We start from the raw sequence: 13,802 nt of genomic DNA on the forward strand, positions 1-13,802 counted from the left end.
CCAAGTAGCTGGGATTACAGGTTTCCACCATCATGCCAGGCTAATTTTGTATTTGTGGTAGAGATGGGGTTACGCCATGTTGACCAGACTGGTCTCAAACTTCTGACCTCAGATAATCTGCCTGCCTCAGCTTCCCAAAGTGCTGAGATTACAGATGTGAGTCACTGCAACTGGCCAAAATAATTTTATTTATTTACTTATTTATTTATCTTGTGAGACTTTTTGGTATATAAAAGATACATACCAGGAATAGGATTCACTGATGTATTTAGACAATGTAAGCAACTTGTTTTCAGTCATGTAGGGCTAAAGAGAGTTTGTTGAATAGGATTTAAAATTATTCCTATTTTCTTCTCCTTATTACACACTTAGCACAGTGCCTGGTAATAGTAAATGATTCATAAATGTTAGCTAAGATGATTCTTACTACAACCTGAGCTTTTCCTGTAAGACGGTTGGGGGACATCTGTATTAGAATGACATTTGCTAAATCCAATTTTATTTCAGGGTCTGGAAAGACACCGTTAAGTTGGTTTCTTTCAGATGTCACTTTCAATAAACTTCCTTATCTCCCATTGTTGCTAACCTGATCATGATTGTCAGTCAACAACCTTTCTTACACAATTACTGCTGTGACTAACACTGTATCAGTCTTTGAAGACCTTCAGGGATTTCAACATTACCTAAACCCCAGGGTCCAGTGTGTTTCAGTTTTTACTAAAAACAGCAAAGTAATTTGGAAACAAACTTATGAATTTGGTGGATGAAGAAAATGCAAACTGTACAGAATGTTTTTCATAATATTATCTGCTTTTGAAGCCAAAGTAGTATAATATTATGTAAATACCATAGTTCCTTCATAATCTGATTGCTTCTAAAAACGGTGGAAAATGCCCTCATTGTAACTTGGTCAAGTACTATATCGTGTACAAGTAAGAATTCTTAGCTAGGTAATGGCTTTTACTTTCATGATTGAAGTTTTGTAGTCACCCATTTATTCTGGAAAATCTCAATCTTGAGCTCGTCAAATAGTGCCTCTTCCACGTTCTCTTTATTATGTATTTCGAGAACATTTTATATCTTGTTCATATATTCTAGCTCCTTGTATGTCTGCATTAATTCTTATGATTATTTATTTGGACTGTCTTACAGTTCTCTAATTCTCTTTGGCAGCATTAATCTGTTACTTAATCTATCTCTTCCAAATAACTAATTCTTTTAAAAAATATTTTTTAAAATCTTTATTTTTTATTTGTACATTGGCAAATTATACTTATATATATTTTACTTCTTTTTGAGTTATGTTTAATGTTTCTTAATTCACTTAATGCATTTTTACAAGTTCTATTGTTTATTTTTTCAAATTTACTTTGTCTTTCATATGGTTTTGTTTCTTGTTCATACACCCAATCTTCTCTTCTATTTCTGTAAAAATATTAAATATATTATATTTTTATATCTTATTCAAATGCCTGAAGTTTTTGCAGATCAGGCTTTTCTATTTGTTATTTCTGAAGCTCTTTCTCATAATACCTTGGTATTGTGTGTACTTTAGATTTTTGGTTATGAGTTCACATTCTGTTAGTATTTTGGGGGATTGAGATAAAGCTGTGTTTCTCAAGAACCTGTTCTTTACTGGTTCATCAAAGTTCAGTCATTCCGTGAGGTCTCCTGGGAGTCAGGATGCTAGCTTTATTTATTTATTTCCAATAGCTTTTTGAAGTATTATTTACATACCATGAAATTTAAATGTTAAAGTTCAGCTTATTTTTGCTCATATTTTTACAGGACTGTTGATGGATTGAGTAAAATCTAGAAATTGACATGCTGAAGGAAAAAGTTGATATACTTGTGGGAGAATGGGGAAAGGACTTGAATTATTTTGATGAAAAAGAGTAAGACAAACAAATGACTCAAGTATTTACAGACTGAAGAATCATTGTTGAGAAATGTAGTTAAAGGAAAACATAAATACAGTAAGTGGAAGAGGACCAGAAAATTATGTTTGGTTGATTCCTACCCATCCATTAGGTTGCTTTGGGGATGCCAATTCTTCCTGGAAGCCAACCTTGATCTCTCCCAATCTGGCTTAGATGTCCCTGCAATATATTCCCAGAGCTCACTGTATTTTCTCAATTAGAGTAATTACATGATGTGTTACTAATCACTTGCTTATCTTTCTGAGTCTTCCTCTAAAGAGCAGGGGTTAGAAAACTCCTGTGGGCCAAATCTGCCTATTTTTGTAAAGTTTTATTTGAATACATCCACACCCATGCATTTATGTATTACTTATAGATGCTTTTATGCTACAGTAGCAGTGTTCAGTTGCAACAGAGACCCCACAGCCTAAAAAGCATACAAATTAACTTCTTGATTCTTTACAGAAGTTTGTTCTAGTCTATGAAGCCAGAGCAGTGCCTGCCTTGTTTATACTGTTGCATCTCCAGCACATACCACAGTGCTTGTCACCTAGAAGGAGCTAAATAAATACAAGTGAATATATAAATCGAATGAAAAAGTTTTCAAATCCTGCTGTGATTGAGTCAGAGGAAAAAAACAAGAAAAAGTTTTCAGAGACATCTATTTTGGGGTTATATGGAAGTCAGAATGAATTTAATCAGAAAATATGTAAAAGTGGGTACACAGTAGGTAAAAATCCCATTAGAAAGAATTTTATCATGATGTTTATAAGTCAGAGAGGCAGCTAAGCATAGTAAGAAGAATCAGCCAGACCTGGGGTCCACGGCTGGCTCTGCCTCCCACTTGCCATGTGGCTTCCATCAAATGATCAACATCAGCCATACTGAGCTTCAGCTGCTTTTTTTTTTTTTTTTTTTTGAGATGGAGTCTCTCTCTGTCGCCTACGCTGGAATGCAGTGGCATGATCTCAGCTCACTGCAACTTCAGCTTCCTTTTCTAAGGGTGGGGCATGTGATTTCTACCTTCATAGAGTGCTCTCAGGATTCAGTGAGACACTATGTGCACAGCCCCTGTCATAACTGAGTCTCATAAATGCTGATGCCTTCTCACCTTGTTTCCTTTTCTTCCAGAACAAAGTAACTTTCTTTTCCTTGCAGTAGACTGGAATCAGTCCTTTAGTGAGGTTTTAAATGACCCAAGCCCACGTTATTTGTGTTTTCAATGCTCTTTATCAGATAAAAGTGTGTGTTCCACTCAAATGAGTGCCATGTTGTTGAAGGCATGAAGCCAAACTTCCATCTTGCCCCCAGGGGCAACCACCCTAAGATTTTCCTCCTGTTTCCAGCTTAAAACTTCCCACCATAAACACAGAATTAATGTGAGTTCAGAATCCTCTGCAATTAAAAAAATAAAAGTGACTGAAGTGCTAGAAAAAGGGATGATTTGGGCTGGGGTAGCTTTCAGTGCGTGGTAAGTTCTGTCTAGCATAGTGTCTTTTCCATCTCAGCAGGACTTTTTCTGTTGTATCGATCTGCCTGTTATCTGTATGACTTTGGGTAGCTTACTTAACATCTCTGGGCTAATGTTTTTGTTCTTTTGGTTTTTTTTTTTTTTTTTTGGAGATGAAGTCTCGCTCTGTTGGCCAGGCTGGAGTGCAATGGCGCAATCTCAGCTCACTGCAACCTCTGCCTCCTGGTTCAAGCGATTCTCCTGCCTGAGACTCCCGAGTAGCTGTAATTACAGGTGTGAGACTGGGATTACACCATGCCCGGCCTCTCTGGGCTGGTTTATTTTCAAATAGATTCTCTCTACCAAATCACAGGGTTTGTGAAGAATAGACAAGATAATATGGATCCTAGAGGTTGGAAATTTTAAAAATGATAAAGTGGTATATAAATGCAAGTTTCTCCAGCAGCATGGCCAATTCCCTGCTTTGTTGGAATCAGAATAAATGCTTCCTTTCTTTCCCTAATGAATGAAGGGGCTAGCCATCAAAGTGGGTGTAGTGCGTATGATGTAGTGGGAAAGAGCATGTCATCTGGGGGGATGTGGACTGAGCTCTTATCCTGTCGCTGTCACCTGATAACTATGTGACCTTGGGATATTACCTAACCCTAGTGTCTTTTTTTGGTCAAATTTGGATAATAAGACCTATTTTACAGGGCTTGTAAAGAAGTAGAAGAAATACTATATGCTGATTTCTGACATATCAAACTCTTAATAAATGGTTGCTGCTATTTCTTTTATTTTCAAGACGTACATTAGGAAACAGACATCTTTCAATGTATGAATTTCAGTGAAATGTTCTTTCAGCTGCCTTTTTGGTGGTCTCCATCAATTCTTTATTGTGGGATCTTCTGCCCCTAATCCTAGAAGCTCCTGTGGGCCTTGTTCCAGATTCCCTGCCTTAAGGCTTTTGGTGCTGTGAAAGGCTGGCAAGAAAATTATTTCTCCCTGCATTTAGCGATGAGTTTCTCTTTCTTGGTAATAAATGAAAAGAAGACTCCTGTAAATGGAGTCTTCATTAGGTAACAGGTTACTGTTTCTGCCATAATTATGCAGATGAGTTGTTACACTCTTCTGGAAATATCTGTTTGACAAATCCCTTTAGAGTCACTCTTTGAACATAACACATATCTTCCCCCGTGATAGCAATAATAAGCCACTCTACAGGTTAAAGTAACATGCCATTCTCTACTGGATATCAATATTTTCCCATGACCATTTAGTAGGTCCTAGGCAACCAAAAAGATATCAGCTATCACTAAGATTATTCACTATCATTGTTCTTATTATTGTGTATTGTTAAGATCTAACAAAGTGATATTAAGATTGTCCATATGAGTGCTCATTTTTCTCATGTTACTTGAGCATTTTCTCTGAAGTCTTTTTGTTAATGAATTCCCAAAAAATAACAGGCAAAGGAGAAACCTGGGAAAATAACTGGAGCAACTTCTCTACCACATTCCGAAGACAAAAGAGGCTGTCACCATGAATCATTTTTCCTTCTATTATGGCACACTGCAACTGAATTGTTATTTATCTATACGTGATGGGTCCTACTAGATTTTTGTATTTCTCTCTATTATGGAGGAGAGAGATTTTGCTTATAGAAGCTCTTCTAAAACTTGAGAGAGAATTCTAGTTTTAAAATTTAAATTTATGTTTCCCCTTTTCTTTCCTAATATTTTTCCAGTCATTTTTCTCTAATTAAAACTATATACATAAATACACATTTGGTAAAGAGACACATATACCAAATAAAAATTTATATTTAAGTATTGGAAAAGCTAAAACTAAACAACAATTACCTCAAATATATGCCTTTGCCAGCAGAATTTGATGTTGAAGTATGGCATGCTAGAATCAAAAATGTAAGACTATAGCTAAAAGAAGCCTCTAAAATGAGGCAGTTTTGTGAAAAAAAAAAAGTATGTGCCAAAGGTTTAAGTAATAATCTGCTGATATTTAATAATATAGAGGCCCATGGGTGGTTTCACAAGGATTTTTATTTTATGAGAATGATTTTGAGCTCATGAGCCACACAAATCAACCTTATATCTTTTCTCTATAAGAGTTCTTGTAGGAAAATATGTGCTGATATAGGCTGAATGTCCCTATACCGCTCCGCCTCATCCTGTAACTTGAACATATGAACTTGAAGCTCCATTGATGAGTGACTTAGAGCTGAAGACAATGTTTTTCCTGCCAAAATAAAAATGACCTAAATTTTCTGAACTAATCTGCAAAATGAGGAAGCTTGTTTCTTGGACAAATAATTTATGACAATTTTCAAAGCATTGTCAGGTGCTGTGGGGAAATATAAAGATGACTTGATCTTGCCTTCAAGACATTGATGTTGGGAATACTAAGACATGTACACACATGAGAATAGTGATCTCAGCAGCTAGTAACTTCACCTAAAGTGCACTGGGAGTTCAAAGGCAAGAGGTGTTATTTCCTCTTGGGGGCATTGGGAATTCTTTATGGAGGAGGTCCAATGTGGGATAAGCTACGCTCTTTGGAGAGAGGGCATTCTAAGTGTGTTGGTTGGTGGTTCAAATCACAGAGACTTGAAGTCAAATCCTGATAGTGTGGCCAGAGAAATGTACTTCTTTCTCCCTCAGTGCTTAACTAGAAAATGGAGAAATTCATTTAGTACCTGGTACATGTAAGTACAAATATGTGAGTGTTATTATTAAAAAGAAGATGCATAAATACGCACAGAGCTAAAAAGTATGGCACATGGGTGGAGAAGAATATTAGATTTATGTAAAGATTTGCCTTCAATGTGCATAAGCAGCTAGGATTCATTTAAAATATGATTAGTGTTGACAGGGATTTGTTTTATTAATTGTACATCTATAGCACAAAACAGTGTGCGCCTGTATGGGATCCTTAGTCTTCTTTATCAAAAAGAGATGAAACTCCTGTGCCGATTAGTAGTGAGATCATACCTATGAATGCCACTATGCTCCAGTCTGGGCAACATAGTGGGATCCTGTTTCTAAAAATGAAAAAAAAAAAAAAAAAAAAGAAAGAAAAAAAGAAAGGGAGAAACAAGGATGTCTCCCTACCACTTACTGATGGAAACGAATATGAAAAATCCTTTTTTTGTCAAATTGGCAGGTCAGATAATAATAATAGCTAACAGTTACTGACACTATGTGCTAGTCACTTTCAACCTCCCAACAATGATAGGAAATAGCTGCTGTCATTACCCTATTTTACAGATCAAAAGGGGAAGGAACAAAAAAATTAAGTAACTTGCATGGGGCCATACAGCTAGCAGATGGTGGAGGCAGAAATTAAACTCATGCAGTCAGCCGTTAGAGCCTTAACCTTTACAATACTGTTCCATTGCATCCAGGCAGTTGTACACTAAAAATGACCAAGTCATTTCCTTCCTGCCACCTCATGGCTACTTGTCAGACAGTGGCAAAGTCAGTTTGATCAAAGTGATGCTAACAATTTGAACACCAATTACACAAAGCAATGGTTCTTAAACTTTTACAAGTCATGAAGCCTTTTGGAATCTAATGAAATTCTACAAATTCTCTCTCAGAATGATCCACCTCTTCTCTCCCCTAAACAAATAAACTTTTAGTTGTAACATCGTGGAGTACACAGTTCCAACCCAAATCCATCCACTGAGGCTTCTAGAGGCTAAAAGACTCTAAGGTAAGAATCCAGAGACCTGTAATGACAATCTATATCAGTTTCATTATGGCCTGAAAATAAGAGAACACTTACTATCTTATTGCAGAAGTGAAAATATATGAGCCATTTAAAATCCCTGAGCGCTCTCTCCAACATTACTTGCAGATAAGTAATCCCTTTATATTTTAAGAAAAGGAGATTTTTCTTGTGTGGAGATTTATTCCTGGCTGGGCATGGTGGCTCACACCTATAATCCCAGCACTTTGGGTGGCCAAGGTGGGAGGATCGCTTGAGCCCAGGAGTTTGAGACCAGCCTTAGCAACATAGTGAGACCCTATCTCTAAAAAAAGCTACAAAAGTTAGCCAGATGTGGTGGTGTACACCTGTAGTTCCAGCTACTTGGAAGGCTGATGTGAGAGGATCATCAAGTCCATGGGGTTGAGGCTGCAGTGAGCTGTGACTACGCTACTGCGCTCTGGCTTGGGTGACAGAGCAAGACCCTGTCTCCAAAAAAAAAAAAAAGGAAATTATTCCTGCTGATATTTTGTCCAGAGTAAATTGATTTACTTTTATAACTTCTCAAGCAACCATACAAGCCTGAGGAAGGACAACCAACGGGGTCAGTATCAGTACTCATGAACATTTAAAGAAGGCCAATGTATCTGAGGGCGGTAGGTCTTATTACAGCAGCAGCCCTTTGATTTGACCACTCCAGCTCTCGGTTGGTATGCACTCTAGTTATTCATCTCTATCAATACTTGGAAAGATCCTTTAATGCAAAATTTGATGTGATTATTTATCAATGATAATTATAGCTAATAAGTGCTTATTAATTGAGTAATGATTATTGATAAAACACTTTTCTAAATGCTTTATGTTTTTTTCTCATGTTATCCTCACATCAATGCTTAGAGATGGACACTACTATTATTCCCATTTTATACATGGAGAAATTTGCCACCATTCAGAGCTGATACGTGGCAGAACAAGGATTCCGCCTGGGCTGCCTGACTGCAGAGCCCAAAGCCCGTCCTTTCAGCCACCTGCCCACTCTGCAGAAGAGATCACCCTTTGTATTTTACTGTGTAAGATCTCTGCACCATTCCCTGCATTCTACACAGGGCAGGGAAGGGGCGGGGGGTCTGACACCTCCTTCGGATTTCTATGATTGGATAACTGGGAGAGAATAGCCTCAGTTATGGTCCAGGCCATTATCTGCTCTTTGGGTGCAGGGACACTTTTGGGTGTCCCACATCAGACTTGTTCCACGTGCTCCAGGCTCAGATGATTAGTTCCTTTCGTATGGACTCATTGCCAGTAAACGTGATTACTCGAACTTTGCTCAAGGGCAAACCTCTGCTTTGCCCAGTCAGCATCCTGCTAAGGAGCACTGACCTATCCTGCACATATCTTGCATGATCTTTGGTCTGGGATGACTGTGCTTCACTGGAAGCCTGTCTTATTAGCAATGTGAACACTTTGTGCTGCCTCACTGACTCTCTCTATATTCAGTTTTGCCCTTCCTAGCTTTTTGTTCTTTGGCCAGCTGTGCCTGTGATCTCCAGGCTGTGGTAATCAGAGGGCATAAATTCCTTTCCCCACTTTCCCAGGAAAAGGACTTCCTAATTGGGGTCTGAGCTTAAGTGGCTCTTCCTGCATTGAAATCCTTTGTGTGTTCTCATTAACTATTCTGTGTCATCACACAAGCAGTGGAGGCGGTGGTGGCACCATCCATTCATTCATGACACATTTATTAAGCACCTACTTATGTTCCAGGCATTGTGCTGAGTGCCGCGGTTGCCGTGGTGACCAAGATCAAACTTGTTCCTGCTTTCATAGCTTACTGTTTTGGAATGAGTCAGACACATAAAGAGGCAGTTGCAATGTAATTTGATAAATATTCTGATAAGGCAATAACAAGTATTTTGAGAGCACCTAAAAGGGGCAACTACTCCAGACTTAAAGGGCTGGGGTGGATCCTGAGAGAAGTAGCATCTGAGACCTGAAGGCTGTCTAGAAGAAGCTAGGCAGGTGAAGAGGCTGGTGCTTGGGTAGTGAGGAGGAAGAAGTGTTCTAGAAGGAAGGAACAGAAAATCCAAAGGCCAACAGACAAAGCATGTAACACTTGGCAGCCGTGATTAGCTCAGCATAGTTAAAGCAGAGTTTGCAATGGTGTGTGGCCAGATATGATGCTGGTGAGCTGGACAGGAATGAGGATATGGAGGGCAGCTATCATTTAATCTTTCTACATACTGCATAGGTACCACTGCCTTTATAGGCTAAACTACTGTTGCTTGAATATATAGGGGCAGAGATGAAGCTAAGGAGTAACATTTGTTGAGTCCTGGTATGTGTTGGAGATGATGGATAATCTCAGAGACCTTTCATTCCAGACTCTAGCCTATACCACGCAAGGGCCCCAACCCAGCCAAATGCCTTCTACCTTCAGATAGAGTCTCTTGCGGCTCAAGATACACCAGAACCTTCCATCTGTTACTGCCTCCAGTGCTCTCCACTCTGAAAACTGGTGCCCTTAATCAAGGTCCCCTCTGCCACCTCCGCTGCTGCTGCTTCCACAGCCAGGCATGGCATGGCCTCTATTGCAGGGGTTAATTTCGGTGTACCACTAGCTACTGGGAACTAAGCCAGGCTTTTGACATTCACCAGTAGACATTCATCTACCTTGTAGAGCTGCTTCTCTCCATTTGCACAAATGGGGAAACTTAGGCTCAGAAACATTAAATTACTTGTTGCAAGCCACAAAGCTCTAAGTGACAGAGATGAATTTGGGCTTGGTTTGATTCCAAAGCTACTACGACAACCACACAAGTTTCTCTTTCCCCATCAGTCTTGCAGTTCTTACTGAGATCCCTTGAGTCTGCTCCTTTGGTTTTCTTATTGACCCTTTTCTTCAGGATGAGTCCCCAAATATTGGGCCAGAGGCTTTCCAGAGGCCTCTCCAAGAGTTTTCCTTAACTAAGCTCTCACAAGAAAGAACTGAATTGAGACATCTCAACTCCCTAGGGCATGTTAAATGACCAACAATAGCCTGCCCTACCCAGCTGTATGTCCAAGATTGGAGGCAGCCTTCAGCACGCCCCCACTCCCCCAGCCGCTTTAAGAACAATACTTTCTGACGCTGGCTAGTATTCCTAAGTTCCCCTCAGAGGGTCTGGTGATTTTTTATTCAAATAGATGTTTAGGCAGCTCTTGGTTCATCTGAATATCCCAAGTGTGCTTTGCAGGTGAGGTTCCTTCTTTGTCATGCTGTTTTTTAATTCACTTTTATTTTTGTCACTGTCTTTCATTATCATTTTGATGTTCAGTTTTGTGCTAAATAAAATAAGATTTTTCTGTTCTTCAGTTCCCTCCTGCCTGTTTCCTCAAACAGCAGTAAAACCCAGGGACAAATCTTGGGGATTCTACCAGTGGAGATGAATGTGTTAATGAGCTAAGGCTCCAGCTTCAGACAAGGGTAGTAATGAATCAATCACCAGGCTTCTATTAATTATCTCTTCACTAAAAGCATAGCTCTCCCTGCAGCCAGATAGCCTCGGCTCTGCACTCCTGAAGGTAATCTGGACCCTGTCACTAATTACTCCTCTTCCCGGCAGCAAGTAGAAAAGGCAATTTTCAAATTGTTTCTATTGATCACAAAGCATTTTCTCCGGAATATCACTCTATATATAAAGGGCATGCAATTATTTCCAACTAATACAGTCAAGAAATTTTATAGAAGAAAAGCAGTTTGCGTAGTTGCCATTCTACAATTTAGAGTCAAAACACTTGAGTGCAAATCCTGGCTCCGTCCTTCACTAGCCATATGAACTAGGGCAGATCACTTAATATCTTTGAAACTCACTTTCTCCCGCCGTAAAATGGGAATATTAGTTCCCATTTTACACTGGGATTGTAAGGACTTTACAGTGCTGTTACAAGAATTAGGTTAGTGGCGATTAAATAAAGCAGAGCAAGTTAGTATAGTTTTGACCCAGGAGGTCCTATTAATGTATTTATTATTATTATCAAGAAAGCCTTCTACCTGTCAGTCTTCAGAACAATCCGATATATTTTGATTTGCTTCTTGGGATTCTCTCTTTTCTATACAAGTTCTCATTCTTTTTCAAAAGCAGAATGAGATATTGCTTCCATATATACTCTGAATCTCATCTTTTATAATTGCCTAATAAAATTAAGGCTTAAATAAATTGCACCTAACTTTTGGCCTTCATTTAGCCTTCTTCAATAAGATGCCTGTGTTTCCATTGCAGAATGATGAGGTGGAGTTTGTCCGAACTGGCTATGGGAAAGATATGGTAAAAGTTCTCCATATTCAGCGAGATAGAAAATATCACAGCATTAAAGAGGTGGCAACTTCAGTGCAACTTACTCTGAGTTCCAAAAAAGATTACCTGCATGGAGACAATTCAGATATCATCCCTACAGACACCATCAAGAATACAGTTCATGCCTTGGCAAAGTTCAAAGGAGTATGTGTCATTCTTCTTAGATGCTGCCTGTTTTGATGCAGAATTTGCTATAAAACAGCATGAGGCGTTACTTGCTTATTTCGAGTTCCCTTTGCATTTTAACCTATTTTTACATTTAAGTCATTTTTTGAAATGTTTTTTTCTATCCTAAAGGTCTCAGGATTGAAGAAAACTGCTGGAAAAAAAAAAAAAAAGAAAACAACAACAGACCTCACATCTTTCTTGCCTTGGCTCTCATCTCACTACAATCTTTTAGGCAGAGAATCTTATTGGACGAAACATATGTTATCTCTAATTAGAATCAAAGGAAAACCAAGGTCCTGAAAGAATTTTAGAATAGAATTTTACACATTTTTGTCATGAATTTCTGAGTCTTACCATTTATTTTTTAATTTTTTTGGAATGGTGTACGTTTATAGAAAAAAATCATTTCACTTATTAATACAGATGAAAATCTTGAGTATAAGATACAGTTATTTTTATTATTAAAATCTATTTTCCAAATTTTAATGCCATTCTAACTTTCTCCACTCTATTACCATTTACTGTTGATATATAGTGGTTAAATGGACTTTTCAAGTGAGATTTAGATCTGATAGAACTGATATTTTAGCATGTCCACATCTGGCTTCTTCAAGTGTGAGTGAAGCTGTGTGAGGCCACCCAGATTTCTGGGCAATTCAAGGTGATTTTTTTTTTTTTTTTTTTACTTGCCAAGAAGTCCAAAAAAACAAGAAATTTAGACTGGAAAGCTGCTTTTCTCATGTTTTTTCATGAAAAACATGAAAAAATAACCATACCCATGATTCATTAAATGAACAAACATTGCAATATAATTTCTGCAAGTCCTATTTCCACCCTGAACTTTTCTCTTGCTAATCAGAATGAGCCAGCAAACATAGACAGGGCTATGGAAAAAGGAATTGCACTCTTTAAAAAAATCATTTGAAAGTAGACCTGTACTGTGATATGGACAAGGGCCAGGTACAACAGATTCATATATTTCCTGTACTGTTAGGAGTTTGCACAAAAGTGAAGAATGGACCTGAATGTTAAAATTCACTCAAAATCATTCATTATGGATAGAGTGATCATATAACTTCTTATCCAAACCAGGACACTTGAGCTCAAAATAGGATGTTATTCATAATTATTCTGGGCCAACAAGTATAAAACAGAACTATACTGGGGAAGGCTGTACAAATAAGTTTAATTATAGGCAAACCATTAATAATTTGCAGACTGTCCTAAGACCATAAATATTGCCTAGGGATTAATATGGAAGCTGCATTATGTGGGTGGACAGCTGGGATCAATAGAAAGCCTGTATGCAAGGCAAGAAATGTGAGGTGGCTCTTCATTAACAATTTTCCTTGGGAAACTCGGAAGCGCATTTGCAAATCTCATAGAGTTCAGAGTGTCATGATGCGCTGTGTTTGGTACAAGTGATGACTGAGCTCACTGTGAAAAGAATCTGAATGTTAAGTTACTTTTTGCTCATCCACTGACACATCCTCTCCTGCAAGATGGGTTTCTTTTAAAAACAGGAGTCTCACCTGGTGATGATGATTATTAACTTCATTTGTGAGCTTTAGTAAAAATGTTACTGTAGTTTTTGAAAGATAAACACCTTTATCTCTTGAGACAGACTCTTTCTATTCTGTGCTTGTCTCATTCTAAAAAGCAATTCATCAGGAAAGACAATGTCATGAGTAATATCAAAAGACAAAATTATAATAAATTTAGTTATAGATTGAATTGGTTTTTATTTACTATTGGGGCAGCTTCCATTCCACGAAAAAGAATAAGAGCTCCTACTAGGCAAGAACAAAACATTGGGTTTTGTAAGGTGGGAACCAGAAACAGCACAATGGGGGGAAAAAAACCCAAAAAACAAACAAAAAAACCTGATTGGTTAACATCAGGTTTCAGGTTACCTTTTTGGTAAGAGTTAAAGCAGAGGGGACTTCCTTACTAGACTGACTCAGGTAGACTGGAATCTCCTGTTTTCAGGAAAAACTGGTCTGTTTTGGTATCTATCTACTTCCTTAAAGCTTCAGTTTGATTATATGGCATTTAGCCTAAGCGACTCCATTTTGGTCTGGTCTGCTGGGGCCTAATGCAGGAGCCTAGTCCAAAGCAGTGACCTCCCATAATTTCATTTAACAGTATTTATAAATTATTTTTAAATGAGACAATTATTTCTGGTTTGAAGCATTTTGTTTCTTTTTA

At 38.1% G+C, this 13,802-nt stretch overlaps 1 protein-coding gene across 4 annotated transcripts in view; it reads left to right on the plus strand.

Annotated features, from left to right (window-relative positions):
- LOC116563762 (uricase) overlaps positions 1-13,802 on the plus strand; it is a 106,947-nt gene that overhangs the window by 74,604 nt on the left and 18,541 nt on the right. For 3 of the 4 annotated variants that reach the window (XM_032296431.1, XM_032296432.1, XM_032296433.1), the window contains one exon: positions 11,352-11,570. In XM_032296431.1, the coding sequence (XP_032152322.1) occupies positions 11,352-11,570 (219 nt within the window). Of the gene's footprint in view, positions 1-10,456; positions 10,654-11,351; positions 11,571-13,802 lie in introns of those variants that run through there. The other variant, XM_032296434.1, reaches the window with a different exon arrangement.

This window comes from Sapajus apella, unplaced genomic scaffold, assembly GCF_009761245.1.
Source record: "Sapajus apella isolate SASKATOON/1434 unplaced genomic scaffold, GSC_monkey_1.0 scaffold36, whole genome shotgun sequence".
NCBI classification, from domain to species: Eukaryota; Metazoa; Chordata; class Mammalia; order Primates; family Cebidae; genus Sapajus; species Sapajus apella.